The sequence below is a fragment of the Lissotriton vulgaris genome, chromosome 11, assembly GCF_964263255.1.
Source record: "Lissotriton vulgaris chromosome 11, aLisVul1.2, whole genome shotgun sequence".
Taxonomy (NCBI): Eukaryota; Metazoa; Chordata; class Amphibia; order Caudata; family Salamandridae; genus Lissotriton; species Lissotriton vulgaris.
In genome coordinates, this window is record NC_141699.1 from 523,233,634 (window position 1) to 523,251,824 (window position 18,191).

Consider the following 18,191-nt stretch of genomic DNA (forward strand, 5'->3'; position numbering starts at 1 on the left):
TCCTCGGCTCATGCAATTTACATGTAGATAGTGTACAGGGGTGCTTTTTTGTTAGGATCAAGATGAAAATTGGTGGGCTAAATTGACCTTGACCGGAGAAAGGAAGTTTATTTATTCTTCTATAACTCCTGAGGAATGTATTTGCTTGAGGATGGCACAGTAGGTACAGGTGGAAGCATTCCTTGGCTCAGGCTAAATCCCTCTAGAGCTTGTAGAGGGATGTGGTGTGTTTGAAGAACATCAAGCATATTTGTAAGCCCATGTGTTTTTCCTATGAGTGAACTACAATTACCTAATTTTCCCAGGAGATAACTACAAATACCTATTTGGATGTCACTCCATAGGAATGCATTAAGGTGAGGGCAACAGTATGGTGTCACCTGCTGTGACGAATTTTACTCAGCTCAGGCAATAGACATACAGGTAGTAGAGAGAGGTGCTCTATTATAGTGTCAATGTGAAAATTAGTGAGCCAAGTTGATCTTTATGGGAGAAAGGATAGTTACTTATTTGCCTATAACGCCTAAGGAATGCATTAGTTGGTGGGTGGCATAGTGGGCCCAAGCTTTGGCGGAAACGTTGCTTGGCTAATGCTCAATCATTATGGACCTTTAAGGGGGAAGTGGCATGTTTGAAAAACATCATACATTTGTGAACCAAAGTGTTTTTTCTATAAGAGAACTGAAATTACTTATTTGGATGTAATTCCATAGGAATGAATTGACTTGAGGGCAACAACTAATTTGATACCATCTGTTGTGACATATTTTCCTTTGCTCAGACAATTTACAGACAGGTAGTGTAGAGGAGTGCTCTCTTGGAAGGATCAAGATGAAAAGTGGTGACCCAAGTGTTGGACCTGGTCCTTTTTGCAGGTTTATCCCCTGACATTTTGCCTTCTGCCTCCTATTTTTCTGACCTTGGTTTTATTGTTTTTAGGACTCCAGGCTCTTTACTACTGCTGATCAGTGCTAAAGTCATATGGTCTCTGTGTAAATTGTAATTCTCCATGATTGGCATATTTAATTTACTGGTAAATCCCTATTAAAGTGCTCTATGTGTGCCCAGGACTGTAAATTAAATGCTGCTAGTGGGCCTGCAGCCCTGGCTGTTCCACCCACATGCGTAGCCCTGTAAACTTGTCTAAGGCCTGCCATTGCAGTGTCTGTGATTGCAGTTTTAAACTGCCAATTTGACTTGGCAAGTGCACCCACTTGCCAGTTCCTAACCTCCCTTTTACTACAAGTAGGGCACCCCTGTGGCAGGCCCACAATACCCCCATGAGAGGGTACAGTATATGTGAACGGCAGTACATGTACTGGTGTGTTTTACACTGATAGTGAAATACTGCCAATTTAGTTTTTCACTATTGCAAGGACCAGCTCTCCCATAGGCTATCATCGGAGCACCTTGTAATATTTTATGAGTGTAACTTTCAAATTGGGAACAGCTAGAGATTTAGAGTTTGGGTCTCTGTGCTCAGTATTTAAAAACATGCATTTTAAATTGTGTGGTTGAAAATGACACTTTTAGAAAGTGAATTGTCAGTACTGACTAGTCTTCTATAAACACATAGTTGTCTTCATGACAACTATAATCAAAAGCAGTGATCTCCATTTATTTTTTAATCAAAACAATGTTTCATTTATATGAAACCAGGCACCCGGTATATACAAGTTCTGAGTCCTGAGGAGAATCCAAACTTAAGTCAACAGTTTAAAATGCGTAGATTTCTTGTGCAATCAAGAAGCGTCAATAAATTGGCACTGAAAATCAGGGTGGAATATATTGTAAACAATAAGTCATCAACACCCCTGGTTTTGTCAGTGCATGATTGTTAAGTTGCTTTCATTAAGGAAAAACAATTTTTTAGATTGTGTAAATAATTAATCGTCTCCTGGTTGGGTAATCCAAAAATTCAGAACTGATATATTTGTTTTGTGTATTGTGTTTTGTGTATTGTTTGTATACATTTTTTTGTGTCCAATGGTTTAGTGTAATGTTGATGTCGTTAGGAGCTATAATGAAATGCAAATATCCAGATATGTGTTAAATGTTCTTAGGTGTATGATGATTTTTTCATATAAATGAAAAGGAGTTTTGATTAAAAAATAAATGGTGATCACTGTTATTGATTATAGTGGTAATGGAGACAACTAAGTGTTTATAAAAGAGAATTCAGTACTGGCAATTTGGTGTGGTTTTAGAATTCTTAGTGGTGCAACCTTGCTGACAGATAAGGGCCCAACCCCTGGTGTAGGTGGTAAACATTTGGAAAGTGGGCATTTTCTTCTTTAACCATCCTGTACCTCTGCCTGCCTGTGGAATCAATGTCTGGTTTAGACTGGCAGGGGTCTGTTTTTGCACTCACTATAGACAGTCACACAAAAAGATTGATCGCTTCGCGCCTTCTCCCCCTCATGCCGCTCATCGCTCGCCCGGATCAGTCCAGTTTCATCCCTGGTTGTGCCACTTCCCATAATCTTCGGACCATTTTTTCTGTTCTTCATCAAATAAATTCAGCACTTCCGGCAGTGGTGGCCCTGCTAGACTCCACGAAAGCCGTTGATACTTTCGAATGGCCCTTCTTTCTTTATCTTCTTCCCCGCTTTGGTTTCAGTCCGGTTTTTATACGTAAAGTTCTGCTCCTTTTACTCTTCCCACCACCCGTCTTCGACTCAACGGCCATATATCCGATCCTATTCCCATTGTGCGTGGCACACGGCAGAGCAGCCCCTTGTCGCCAATGCCTTTTGCCATCGCAATGAAGCCTCTTGCGGCTCGACTGCGCCAACATCACACCCAGAAGGGCATCGGCTGCGCGTTTTGAGCTTTGCTTGTTTCGATGTATACCGATGATGTTTCTTGATATGTCCGTCACCCTCAGGAGAACCTTAGTCCTCTAGTCCATGAGGTGATATGCTTTGGTGGATACTCTGGCATCCTGGTGAACTGGAACAAGTTTGTGCTGTTTCCTCTCACCGATGCCACATTGCCCTTTGATCTGGCTTTTCCTTTTGTATGGGCTACTAAGTTCACTAGGTACCTTGGGATTAGGTTGAGTAGGGATGTTGATGAACTATGGAGAGCCAACTTTGGACGTGCGGTGGACTGATTGGAATCTAAAATCTCCCTCTGGAGTCGTTTGTCGCTCTCTTTAGCCAATCGCATAGCCATTGTCAAGATGGTGGTGGTCCCGAAGTTCTTATATTTATTCCTCAATATCCCCATCCCCCTCACCCCTCACTTTTTTTGTTAACTCCACTCCCTTGTGATCACTCTAATTTGGGCTGGCCGTCAACCCAGAATTGCATATAATATCTTAACTCTTCCTATGTCGCGCAGTGGTCTCGGTCAGGGCTGGAGCAAACGAGCCCGACCACTACTAGGAGGGTTTGGGGGTTCTTCCTCCACTAAAATTTTAGAAATAGACAGACCAAAATGGTGCATTTTACAGCACATTTTCATTACACATTTAATTGTATTTACTTTCAAAGCACAGTAAATAGTAGATGATGACTTTAAAGAGCACCAGGTTGCCCAGTCATATGTACCCATAGACATTCTTACAGAGAGCACCAAAAATAGACACAAATGTAGTGAATCAGAGAACACAAAGTATAAGTGAGACCAGCCCCCATACGGTGTGTAGTGAGCAAGTGCAGTGAGCGACCACTACTAGGGTGAGTTTGGGGAGTTGTCGCCCCCTAGAACATTTTGGAGACAGGCCAAAAAAATTCATTTTTCAACACATTTTTAATTATATATTTAATTTGATTAACTTTCAAAACATAGCAAATGATGACCTATGGTGCACCAGGATGCCGAGTCAAAACAGTCATGAATCACAGACATTCCTATAGTGAACACCCAAAAAAATTAAATGTCTTGAGCACGAAACATGAATTTCAATATAACTGATTTATTCTTAATATAAAATTATATAAAGACATTTAAAAACACACTTAACCTCAAACAATTGTGCAAAGGTTTGACACATGTTTAAATAGGCTACTCAAGTGGGTGGCACAATAAGTGCTGCTGGCCCACCAGCAGCATTTGATTTACAAGACCTCACACCCTCAGTGCACTTTACTAGGGTCTTCCTTAGTAAATCAATTATTCCAATCATGGAAACACCAATTCATATAATAATTTATAGAAGAGCACTCGCACTTTAACACTGAACAACAGTGGGAAAGTGTGCAGAGACACTAACCCAGCAAGATGCCAGGTCTAACACCCTTATATATATTCAAGTCTTATATGCAATTTCCATATGTCATTTACATGTACTACATCATGGATTATTCCTAGTTTATGGTTACTCCGCACAATGGTACTCATTTTATCAATCTCAGAGGAAATGAGGCTGCGTCCTGCCTGTCAGGCAAAAACTTGTGACTGAAGAATTACACAAATATTTCAGTAACTGATGGTTGCCCTTCTGAGCTATATTACCGCATGTATTCAGTAAATACATTAAAAACAATGGACAGCATTTACCCTCCCGTCTACCTAAACCCGAGCCACATTTATCACAATAATTTTCGTTACCTCAGAAAATTCTCACTCAGGCCTATCAGTTTCAAGAAACACAAAGTTCTCCTCAAACCCACTGATAATATGCGGGCGTGGTAGTGGTCATTATTTTGCGGTAGTGAATTTTCGGTTCACATTATTTTCAAGTGCAACAAACATCAAATAGGACACTTAGAGCATTTATGTCCATAGAGTAATAAAGTGAACATTGATGTATCATTATAACCTGAAAAATTATTGTGATCAATCTGGTGCGATATATTTTAGTTCCGATTTGTTCTGAATTTTTTTTAACAAGCGCTGCCACAGCATGATTGCTTTATGAACATACTTAAAGTGAAAGCTTGTGTTTTTATTAACCAGTTCCGTGCTTGCGTTGGACAACGGCCGATGCAAGCACTACCTCACTGGTGCTGCGCACGTCCGTCGGCCGACGCAGCCCCATCCACAATTTAATTCTCCTGTACTGCAGGAGAATTTGCAGCGCGGATAAGGCGTTAAAAGCAGCAATTTGTTGTTATAGGCATGCTGCTGACAAGAACATTTTTCTATTCCAATCGACTCTTCTGTTCCAGTAAACCAATACTCCTAGTGCGCTTTATCGCCCAAATATCAAGGCACTTCAATAATGGATGTGCCTAGTACACAAATGCAATGTCAATCATCTTTTCAACCCTGGATGAATGGTTAAGCGATCCTGCTGGGAGGAAACCTGTGACCTACAGGCTAGACACAGATCTCTGCAGGAGGTGAATTTACCTAGAGAGCTAGCTACAGCTGTACAGCTTACCCCTTGTACCCTGCACATGCACGCCCACCCCAGAGCAGTCGCAGAGTTGCTGTCACAAAGCTGTGCAGGCTGGTTCTGAAAACAGACTGGTCAGACAGAAGACTCACGCGGCTGTGTGTAAAAGACCAGGACGCCCAAAATATGAGCCCTCCCTAAAGTGCCACTCACACTGATGTTAGACTGATTGTGAGGCTCTGTTTCACCTCGGGTGCACCATTAAATTTGCATGTTACCCGTCCTGCATTTAACACCCCTATTTTGCCTTGTACACGTTTACTCGAGTACCCTGGCCCTGTACATCCATCCCAAATCTGTCACCCAAAACACCACCTGGTGTGCTGGGGAACTAGCTCCCTGACACAAATATTTGGGCTTTTAGCCTCATTTACAGTTGGTTGGATTTCTCGCTGTAATACCACGTGCCAGTTAATTGAGTTACAAACCCAGATAATCTTGATGGTACTGAAATTGCAGCTTTAAATTACGAATCTGCGTTTAAATCAGTAAAGTTAGCACACATACCTTGCTTGTGCGAAAGGGAAGTTTTTCGTGTAAACAACAACTACATTTGCAAGCAATAACTCCAAAAAGTAGGAAATCGTTTTAAAGGGTCAGTAAGACTAATATCCCATTTTTAACATGTATATTTCGATTTTAACCTTTAAAAGGGCCCTTGTGTAAAGAAGGTTGGTTCATTTATAGCAGGATTACCGCTTCGTGCAAATAGCAAACACACGTTCAATGCCTGCAATTCTTTTGCTCTGACAGACCTTCTGTAAAGGCGACGCTTTTTTTACTCACCTTAAGTTACCAGTTGCGTGTGAAGTGAATCTGCCGGAGGCAGGCGGGCAAACTCAGGGAGGGGGGGCAGATCACTGGTCAGACTCATGAGTCGGACCAGTGAATGATCCGCTCTGCCTTCTACGTCACTGCCTACATTAGGGCAGGTCAGGTGCCTCAGTTATGACTCATTACAACGCAAAGTAATACAACGTGTGCAATTACAATGCAGGTGTTGTCATTACACCGACATGCCAGTACATCACATACTTTTACCACACATATTCCTTTACCATGCAAAGGCATACGTGGTAAAGGTATACTCGTGGTAAAAATATGAACGATAAGTGACACTACACTGCCCTACCATGAACCCTAATTTAGTGTCCCTGCACCATACTCCCCGACCCACAGCCCTAACATTACCCTGCACGACCCCCTGGCACTACCCTAAACCCTAAAACACTACCCTACACTGCACAAACACCACAACGCTACCCTAAACCCTAAAACACTACCCCCAACATGACCCTCCCCCTTCCCCCAGTCCGGACCCAACACTCAAACACTACCCTGCACGACCCCGACACTACCCTAAATCCTAGGAAGTGTGGCTCAATGATTAGAGCGGCAGACCCTGATGCAGAGGTCCAGCCTGGGACCAGGGTTCAATTCCCCGCCTCGGCGGGTCTTGGGCTCAAAATTCCACGGACCTGATAATTCTCGCCTCGGTGCCTATTCCAATCATGGAGTCCCACTCTGCAACTCTGGGCAATAGCTTGCTTAATCTCCACAACAGCCCCCACAATGCTAAGGATGCCTGGCCTCCACCTTGGGGGTGCCCAGGAGTGGACGCCTCACAGGGAAAGCCAGGATGGGTTCCACAGCGGTATTCGTACAAGGGCCTTGAGACCCTTGCGGGTGAGTAGTGCGCTATACAAGTATCAATTTACATTTTTTTTTACCCTACACTACCAAACACCACAAAACTACCCTAAACCCTAAAACACTACCCCCCTGCACGACCTTCCCCTGACCCCCAGTCCAGTCCCTACACTCAAACACTACCCTGCATGGCCCACCAAGACTACCCAAAATCCTAAAAAACTACGCAAACACCATAACACTACCCTAAACCCTAATACACTACCCTCAGCACGACACTCCCCCACTCCCAGGTCGGTCCCTACACTGTAACACTACTCTGCACCACTCACTGACACTACCCTAAACCCGAAAACACTACCCTACACCACAGAAACACCACAACACTACCCAAAACCCTAATACACTACCCCAGCATGACCCTCCCCCAGGCCTGTCCCTACACTGTAACACGACCCTGCACAACCCGCAGATACTACCCTAAACCCTAAAACACTACCCTACCCCACAGAAACACCACAACACTACCCTAAATCATAAAACACTACCCCCAGCACGACCTTCTGCCTTCCCCCAGTCTGGTCCCTACACTGTAACATTACCCTGCACGACCCCCCGACACTACCCTAAAACCTAAAACACTACCCTACACTACACAAACATTGCAACAATACTTTGACACTACCCTAAACCCTAAAAAAGTAACCCCCACCCAAGCCCAATCCCTCTTACCTCGCTCTTCTTGAGGTTCCTCTCTCCTGGTTGCATCGTCGTCTGAGGGGCGGTGCACGGTGCACGGCCTCAGTTTCCTCACAACGATGTGGATTGCCATTACATTACACACGTTGTAAAAGCGCATGCAATGTATTGGCATGCGTAGTAATGGCTACGCGTTGTTACACATGCTAGTCACAGAATGCGTCACTGACTAAAGCCCCACACAGGCCCCAACCACGGCAAACAAAGGGTGCACATCCTAAACCAAACTGCTCAGAATTCCAAACCGAAATCATAAAAAAGCGGTCTTAATTATTGGCCTTCCTTGTCAAGTAGAGATTAATTTTTAAAAAAACCACGACTAGGCCTCGTTGCTCTTCGCATGATTACACCTCAGTAATTACGGCAGCCATTATTCCGTTTTCCTTCCACCGCCTGCTGAACGGAAAGCCGTATATTGTATCTTTTAGAACATTTGCCGTTCTAAATTGGTATACTTATGGTAAAGAAGTCGGCAGATAGACTAGTATCATAGCCAGACACTCCGAGGAACTTTGGTGGCTCCTGCAGCACTTGGGGCCAACTTGTGATGGCTCTCGTTAGCTGCCTCGTGGTGAATATACATTTTGCAGTGGCAGGACAGAGCCTGCCTGAAAAAAGTGGGTGTCGGGTTTGTGCCAAACAGCTCCAGCTGCAAGTTGCAACCTCTTGTGCCGGCAATGTGAGCAGAGTACTAAAATACATAGATATTCTGTGAACCTTCTAAAATGAAAAAGGAAAGGAATAATGCATTTGGGGGCCCCCACCTACACTCCCTGCACAGGGCCACCATGAGCCTAGAGCCGGCCCTGGTAACTCCCTTATACTGACTAGAAGATAGGGTTCCTACTTGGACAGGGAGCAAGCCACTGCCAGCTAGAGACCACCATTTCTAACACCAAGTTGATCTTGATGGGAGAAAGAATGATTTCTTATTTACCTATAGATCCATAGGAATGCATTAGCTGGGGTGGCACAGTAGGCCCATGATTTGGTGGAAATGTTAATTGGCACAGGCTCAATCCTTATGAACCTTGTAGCAGGAGTTGGTGTTTTTGAAAAGCATCATGCATATTGGTGAGCTGGTAAGTTTTTCCAATAAGAGAGCTGGGATTCTTATTCCAATGTAAATCCATAGGAACACATTGACGTCAGGTCAGTCACTTTTGTGCTACCTGTGACAAATTTTGATCGGATCAGGCAATTTACACATACGTAGTGAAGAGGGGTGTTCTCTATTAGAATCAATCAGAAAATAGGTGAGCCAAGATGATCTTCATGGGAGAATGGATTGTTTCTTATTATCCTTTAGCGCAATAGGAATGCATTGGCTGATGTGTGGCTCAGTGGGCCATGTTTTGATGGAAATGTTGCCTGCAGGCCCGGACTGGCCGTTGAGGGCACCGGGCAATCCCCAGGTGGGCCGCATGGTTGGGGGCCGGTTTTGGGCCCCTGGGGCCGTTTTTGTTACAGGGCCGTTATGCTGCAAAAACGGCCGTGTAACAAAAACGGCCGAGAACCGGCCCTGTCACAGAGCGCGGCGGGCCGCCGAGCACTGTGCCAGGGCCGGTTCTGGTTCCCAGTCCGGCCCTGGTTGCCTGGCTCATGCTAAATCCTTATGGACCATGTAGGGGGATACGGTTATTTTGAAAAACAAAATATATATTTGTAAGCCAATGTGTTTTTCCTATAAAAGAATCACAATTACTTATTCAGATAAACTCCAAGGGAATCCATTCAGGTGAGGGCAACTAGTTTGGTGCCACCTGATGTGACAAATTATTCTTAGCTTTTAATAAACAATTAATTATTTAAATCTAACTCTGTAGCAATGCATCTAAGTGAGGACAACTAGTTTGATGCCACCTGGTTTGATAACGTTTGCTTTGCTCAGGCAGTTTACATACAGGTAGTGTAGAGGGGTGACCTTTTTATTAGGATCAATATGAAAATTGGTGAGTCGTATTGGTCTTAATAGGATAAAGAATGATTACTTATTAGCATTTAACTGCATAGGAATGCATTGGCTTGAGGGTGGCACAGTGGTCCCTGGTGGAAACATTGCTTGACACAGTCAGAATTTAAAATATTTGTGAGCCAATGTGAATATCCTACAGGAAAATTATGATTACGTATTAAGGGAGCCTTGGGGTCAGGGCAACAAATATGGCACCACAAATTATGATTGGCTCAGAAAACGTACATACAGGAATGGCACAGAGTTGCTCCGTCTTTTTAGATGAATATGTAGTTTTAGTAAAGCAAGGTTTTCCCATGTTTTGGTAGACAGCTGGCTTGTGTCAGACTAAATCCTACTAGGCATAATAGTGGTATGTGTTACAATTTAAACACAACATATTCATGGTATGGCAATGCAAAGTCCTATAAAATGGAGTCAGCAGAATAATTTAAGGTTGTATTTTATATAAAATGTTGCCTGCAAATAAAATGCTGGGTGAATAAATTGGCGGCCAAAAAGAAAAAGCTAAGTTCATCCTGCGAATACGATGCTGACCCAACAAGAAGCAGACTTTAGCCTGCGAATAAGATGCTGGCTGAATACGTTCCTAAATAAGAAGCTAACTTCAGCCTCATACTTGAGTAGGTGCTTCCTGTGGTAGACAGTGCATCTCATTCAGTGAGGACAAGGACGAGTGGGACCAATAAAGGGTTAAAGAGTCATTTTCAAAGAACCAACACTGCTGGTTTTGAGCAGTCATCATAGTTGCTCAGAAAAGTCTTTAGCGCTGGGTAACCGGCAAACATTAGCAAAGAAAATTGTCATTCCCAGTTATGTGTTTTTTTGATCTATTCTTCTTATATTTTCTCTCAGGAGCCCAGGAAGGTCCAGATACATGTTTTGATGTGAACTTGAGAAATGTTTACTATGGCTTCTGCACATATGTAAACGGCAGCTACATTGCTTGTAAACGCGAGTAAGTATGCAGTGTTATAGTGTTAATTTTGTCACTTAAAAAGTCTACTGATTTAAATAATGGACTAAGCAATGTCAAAGAATACATGAAGGCTGGTAAAAAAAATGACATTGAAGTATTGTTGTGTTTGTCGGCCGAAAAGTCATTTTGCCTGTAGTTTCATATTTATGTGGCATTATATGTACCATAAGGAGATTTCACCAGTGGTGTAGTTGGGCTCACCTTTTGTGGATTCCACTCTAAGCCAATCTTCTTTCGGCCTCACCAACTTGACAGTCTCCTGCAGCAACCTTGATTTTATGTCCCTTCAATTTGAAGTTCCCCTTTTCCTAGGACTTTTCTCTTTCTCATAAACCTATGCTTTGTAATTTCGATCCACTGTTCTCTGTGGCTTTTGCCCATCATGTCCACTGAACATCCTATCCTTTATTCTCTAAACAACTTAACATGAGTCTGGCACATGCTAGTTTGGTGTATTGCCTTGTATGACTCAGCGCCCAGCAGCGGCGGCTCCTCCGTTAATGTGGTAGAGCGTAGCCCCACTGCTCTCTCAGCAGTGAAGAGCACAGCAACAGGAGTATAACCCATAGACCGGATTGAGATCTGGGTGTACATATGTTTTGAACAACAATATCTCAATGGGATTCAATGAAAAGGCAAGTATATATGTATGCACAAGACATTATGAGAAGGCGAAAAAAGACAAGAGACTTTTGATTTCAGTTTTAGAAAGTGCTTATAGTATCATGTATTAAGAACACAACACTGCTGCACTCCGTGGGGCTCGGGAATTACTGGAGCGACTAGGGGAGGTAGCAGGACTCAGGGTTAACTGGGCCAAGACATGCCTATTCCCAATGCGAGGTGATGGGGGTGCTCCCCCTGAGGGACTAGACGTGCGATCGGAAAGTAGCTGCTTACCGTACTTGGGGATGCGGATTTATCATGGTGCTGCCGAGTTATTTGAAGGTAACATAGGCCGAGCCCTACGAAACACCAAGAATAACCTGGAATTCTGGGGGTCGCTTCCCCATCGGTCGCGGGCGAGTGGCACTCCTGAAAATGATCGCCCTTCCCCGGTTGCTCTACTACTTTGTGACACTGCCTCTCTGGATACCGGGGAGATACTTCGCCCAGCTAAACTCCATGATCTCGGGCTTCTTATGGGGTTCGGGGAGGCGCAGAGTGGCCCTGACAACCCTGATGCGCCCAAGACGGGAGGGAGGTCTTGCAGCCCCTGATTTTGAGGCCTACTACCATGCAGCCCAGTTCCAATGGTTTACCCAACGATTAGCAGGGAGATTAGGCCTGGACATAGCTCAGAGAGACTGGGATGCAGAGATGCACCAGCTGACACGGATCCTTCTGCGCCTCCTGATGCCGATTGGAGTGGTCGCCGGGGACCTATAGCCTGAGGCTATGCTGGAATAGGGCCCCCCAATGCCAGAAAGGGGGCTTGGCATACTCGCCTGAGATCCTGATTTGGCTTTGCATGGAACTCCCCCATGGAGGGAATAGGCAGTGGCTACAAGAGTGGGAAGAGTTCGGAGTCTCCACCCTTGGGGACCTGTATGAAGATGGCGCACTCCTGCCGTTCCAAGAACTGGTGGACAGACATGCATTGCCGGCGCAGGACTTCCTCCTTCACGCGGCCTTGACGGCTGCAGTGCGCAAACACTGGAAGGGAGGACTGGAGGAACCGCCGACTTTCCTTCCTTGCCAGTACGCGGTCACCTCTGCGGGAAGGATTAAGGCGGTCACGTGCCTCTACCGCAGATTGACGCAGGGCCTGAGAGCTCCACCAGAGAGATGACAATGACAAGCTGAGATCTGTCTATATAAAGGGGATGATTCTTTATGGAGACAGGGGTTTGAATCAAATAAACTTGTAATACAAAAAGAAATACCCCTGACACCATAAATCACACAATTGATTTGCAAACAGAAGCCTTTTTAATTGACTCTGTGTTTATCAAAAACTGTTTTACTGCTTATTTTTTATATATTTTCATTAGTGATGCACACTTATTGTTCAGTTTCTATATAATACATCTACAATATTTACACCTTATTCATCATACTGTACATATATCTACATCCGTTCGTCAGAGCAAAAAATCAACAATTTTGTTACCTCAAACGAAATCTTGCTTTAACTGCAATTTGCAAGGTTATACATCCTCTTAGTTCATATTTGCTTTCAATATATACAACCAAAAAAGTCCTACTTTTTTAATCTTGTCAAGATTGACTCCTTTCTTGATACAGTTCACATATATGTCTAATGGTCCTATTAGCATTGTAATCACCACTTTGGAGTTTACATTAATAATACATGTAACCGGGAATCAGTCTTTTGTTCACCAGATATTAGAAAAATTGTTCACATTCACTTGTGATTGTATACACATTTATAGTCTCGCCGACGCGTTTCGACCTTATTGGTGTTGGACCTTCATTATCACGTTTTATTAAGGTCTTCCTCAGGGCTGTATTTTTGTGTGGTGTAGGACAACTTTATATCTATAAAAGATAATGATAGATATATCTCTTTTAGTAACTCGAATCTGCATCTTAGTCATAATACATTGTATATGTTATACATGTCGTTTCCTATGTTTTGTTTAACATACATACCCGCCTTCTTGTTGTTGGGGGGCGTGTTTGTCAATTGTCACCTGAGAGTCAGAACATACTTGTTTTAGTCTCGGAAGTATCTTTTTAGTCAGCTTCCAACATCTGTGTCTATATGTATGAATACATTACATACCCCTCATGTGGTGTACTTCTGTGAGCGTATGTCCGATGTTTTATTTTCTTTCAGGGGCCTTAGGCGTGAGAATCTTGTACTCGATTTCTGTCTTTTGAGCTGTTGGTAAAAAAGACAGTTGTTGTAAATCTGTCTGGAAACGGACCTCCTCTAGTCTTGTCGGTTTTTAGTAACATTCTCATTAACCTAGGTTGGGTACTATAGACTTTCGTTATCCAGAGCGAGCTTTGTGCAAAATGTTGAGCATTGCTACTGGCTTGTGTTTCATCTCTTCGCCACGTCATTTTCAATGCGTGCAGGGCATGTTGTATACCGAGTATTACGCATTGCTCCTGGCTTGCGTTTCATCTTTTCACCAAATTTCAGGTGCAACTTCATACCTTATTTTCGCATGATGACTCTTGTTCTCCGCTTCACTGCGTCTCACGGGGCTCTCCGTCTCCTCTCCTTCGGCGTACTACCGGCACTGTCTGTCTCCTTTCCGCTCCTTCGGCGTCCTCGTCTTCTTGGCTGGTTACTTCCGTGTTTGATGTCACGTGATTTGTAGGACGTGATTTTCCTTGAGACGTTTTTTTCGGGCCGCTGGGTATTGGAGTTCTTTCAGCTTAGGCTTGTGTACTGACGGATGCTTCCGTGTATGATCTCACATGTTTTCCTTAGGGCGTGATTTCTCTTCCTATACATAGTGTTGTTCTTTCAGGCTGTTTCATGATGGCTTGTATGCGTGAAGGGTACGATACCATTAACATTTCCAGGAGCCTTGTTCACATTGTCCATGTCGATGTTTTTTGGTCAATGTTACATTAATTATTATTGCTTGTTTTTTGAATTTTTCATCTACTTTAAAATGCTATTCTAATTACATACAGTGTGTGAGTTCTGACATCTCATTCAATCCGTTTTCAATTGTGTTTAAGTATAAGATAATTTTTGCCTCAAAATTGGACATGACGTTTTCCACGTTATTACCCACAATATGTTTAAGTACTGTCCACTTAATGTCTTTCTCCGAATGTCCCATCTCAATGCAGTGTGCCACCATCGGAGCATTTTGAGTTTTACACTTGATGCGAGATCTGTGTTGTGTGATCCTTTTTCTTATTTGCTGGCTTGTTTTGCCTATATAGGCTTTCATGCAGGGGCATAGCACACAATAGATTACATTTTGTGTATTACAATTTGTAAATTCTTCATGGACAATGTATTTTGTTCCATATTGGAATTTGGTTCCTTCTATGGTGTTTTCACATGAAACGCAATTTCCACATTTTTTGTGTCCTTTCACTGGTGGTAGCGATAGCATAGATCTCAATGATGTATCTTGTCTTCTTATATTTGTGTTCGCTCTTACAAGTTTATCTTTAATGCTTGAATTTCTTTTTAATGCGAAGATAGGCAGATTTTTGAACTGCTCAATACTTTTCACTGTGATCCAATTTTTTCTTATGATCTTTTGGATTTCATTTGTCACTCCAGAGAAGGTTGTGACGCAAACCAGCGGAGAGTTTTCTTCTTTGTTTTTTGGAGTTAACAGAGATTCTCTTGGGACATACCACGCTCTTTTCATAGCTTTTTTTAGGAGTTTTTTTAGGATAACCTCTTGTTTGTAGTTTTTCTACAAGAATTGTGGCATTTGTGAAGTAATCCTCCTTTTTTGTACAATTCCTGTGAATTCTCATAAATTGGCTAAAGGGCAAGTTATCTCTTAGATTCCTTTGATGGAAGCTGCTATAATGTAGAAAGGTGTTTCTGTCTGTAGTTTTGGTATAGAGAGTCGTGTATATGTGACCTTCTTCGTGTTTAATTAGAAGGTCTAAGAAATTCATCTCAGTTTTGCTCTTGTTGACAGTGAACTGTATGTCCCGGTTCCTATCGTTCAACCATCTGGTGAAATCTGATAGATGTTCCTCACTTCCTCGCCATAGCATGAAGACGTCATCTATGTAACGGTACCACATTTTGATGTGGCCGTCATATGGGTTATTAAAGAAGATCCATCTTTCTTCAAACATTGCCATGAACATTATAGCCATTTCTGGGGCAAAAGGACACCCCATCGCGGTGCCCTTGACTTGAATGTACTTACTGCCATTAAATGTGAAAAAGTTATTTTTCAAGCATATTTCTGCCAGTTGCAGAATGAAGTCTGTTGGCACATTGTGTGGACGATCTCTTTTCTCTAAGACTATTTTCATCACCTCTAGCCCTGCTTCTTGTTGGATATTAGAGTAAAGGCTTACAATGTCCAATGTGACTAAAAATTCTTCTTCCTCCTCAAACGGGTGGAATTTATTCCAGATATTATCGGCCTTCCCGGCGGATTCCTTTGGTCCTTATGAATCTTGGGTAAAATATACATAAGTGGTGTCCTTGGGTTTTCATTAATCAGGAATTTTGCTTCCTTTTTTGAGGGATGGCTATCAAAAAAGGAAGCAATATTCCTGATTACATACTAGAACGTCCAGCTAAATATGTGGATACCTTCCTAAAACCTCTCGTATCTGACACAACAAGCTATATTAAAGATACTATGCAGGCAATTAACATCCTAGAGCACCACCCGTTTGAGGAGGAAGAAGAATTTTTAGTCACATTGGACATTGTAAGCCTTTACTCTAATATCCAACAAGAAGCAGGGCTAGAGGTGATGAAAATATTCTTAGAGAAAAGAGATCGTCCACACAATGTGCCAACAGACTTCATTCTGCAACTGGCAGAAATATGCTTGAAAAATAACTTTTTCACATTTAATGGCAGTAAGTACATTCAAGTCAAGGGCACCGCGATGGGGTGTCCTTTTGCCCCAGAAATGGATATAATGTTCATGGCAATGTTTGAAGAAAGATGGATCTTCTTTACTAACCCATATGACGGCCACATCAAAATGTGGTACCGTTACATAGATGACGTCTTCATGCTATGGCGAGGAAGTGAGGAACATCTATCAGATTTCACCAGATGGTTGAATGATAGGAACCGGGACATACAGTTCACTGTCAACAAGAGCAAAACTGAGATGAATTTCTTAGACCTTCTAATTAAACACGAAGAAGGTCACATATACACGACTCTCTATACCAAAACTACAGACAGAAACACCTTTCTACATTATGGCAGCTTCCATCAAAGGAATCTAAGAGATAACTTGCCCTTTAGCCAATTTATGAGAATTCACAGGAATTGTACAAAAAAGGAGGATTACTTCACAAATGCCACAATTCTTGTAGAAAAACTACAAACAAGAGGTTATCCTAAAAAACTCCTAAAAAAAGCTATGAAAAGAGCGTGGTATGTCCCAAGAGAATCTCTGTTAACTCCAAAAAACAAAGAAGAAAACTCTCCGCTGGTTTGCGTCACAACCTTCTCTGGAGTGACAAATGAAATCCAAAAGATCATAAGAAAAAATTGGATCACAGTGAAAAGTATTGAGCAGTTCAAAAATCTGCCTATCTTCGCATTAAAAAGAAATTCAAGCATTAAAGATAAACTTGTAAGAGCGAACACAAATATAAGAAGACAAGATACATCATTGAGATCTATGCTATCGCTACCACCAGTGAAAGGACACAAAAAATGTGGCAATTGCGTTTCATGTGAAAACACCATAGAAGGAACCAAATTCCAATATGGAACAAAATACATTGTCCATGAAGAATTTACAAATTGTAATACACAAAATGTAATCTATTGTGTGCTATGCCCCTGCATGAAAGCCTATATAGGCAAAACAAGCCAGCAAATAAGAAAAAGGATCACACAACACAGATCTCGCATCAAGTGTAAAACTCAAAATGCTCCGATGGTGGCACACTGCATTGAGATGGGACATTCGGAGAAATACATTAAGTGGACAGTACTTAAACATATTGTGGGTAATAACGTGGAAAACATCATGTCCAATTTTGAGGCAAAAATGATCTTATACTTAAACACAATTGAAAACGGATTGAATGAGATGTCAGAACTCACACACTGTATGTATTTAGAATAGCATTTTAAAGTAGATGAAAAATTCAAAAAACAAGCAATAATAATTAATGTAACATTGACCAAAAAACATCGACATGGACAATGTGAACAAGGCTCCTGGAAATGTTAATGGTATCGTACCCCTCACGCATACAAGCCATCATGAAACAGCCTGAAAGAACAACACTATGTATAGGAAGAGAAATCACGCCCTAAGGAAAACATGTGAGATCATACACGGAAGCATCCGTCAGTACACAAGCCTAAGCTGAAAGAACTCCAATACCCAGCGGCCCGAAAAAAACGTCTCAAGGAAAATCACGTCCTACAAATCACGTGACATCAAACACGGAAGTAACCAGCCAAGAAGACGAGGACGCCGAAGGAGCGGAAAGGAGACAGACAGTGCCGGTAGTACGCCGAAGGAGAGGAGACGGAGAGCCCCGTGAGACGCAGTGAAGCGGAGAACAAGAGTCATCATGTGAAAATAAGGTATGAAGTTGCACCTGAAATTTGGTGAAAAGATGAAACGCAAGCCAGGAGCAATGCGTAATACTCGGTATACAACATGCCCTGCACGCATTGAAAATGACGTGGCGAAGAGATGAAACACAAGCCAGTAGCAATGCTCAACATTTTGCACAAAGCTCGCTCTGGATAACGAAAGTCTATAGTACCCAACCTAGGTTAATGAGAATGTTACTAAAAACCGACAAGACTAGAGGAGGTCCGCTTCCAGACAGATTTACAACAACTGTCTTTT

General features: G+C 42.5%; 1 protein-coding gene across 1 annotated transcript in view; it reads left to right on the forward strand.

Annotated features, from left to right (window-relative positions):
* Positions 1–18,191, forward strand: part of LOC147683099 (zinc metalloproteinase-disintegrin-like VLAIP-B) — a 4,305,256-nt gene that overhangs the window by 3,441,787 nt on the left and 845,278 nt on the right. The window contains exon 16 of the mRNA XM_086942498.1: positions 10,587–10,689. Coding sequence (XP_086798624.1) covers positions 10,587–10,689 — 103 coding nt within the window. The remainder of the gene's footprint in view (positions 1–10,586; positions 10,690–18,191) is intronic.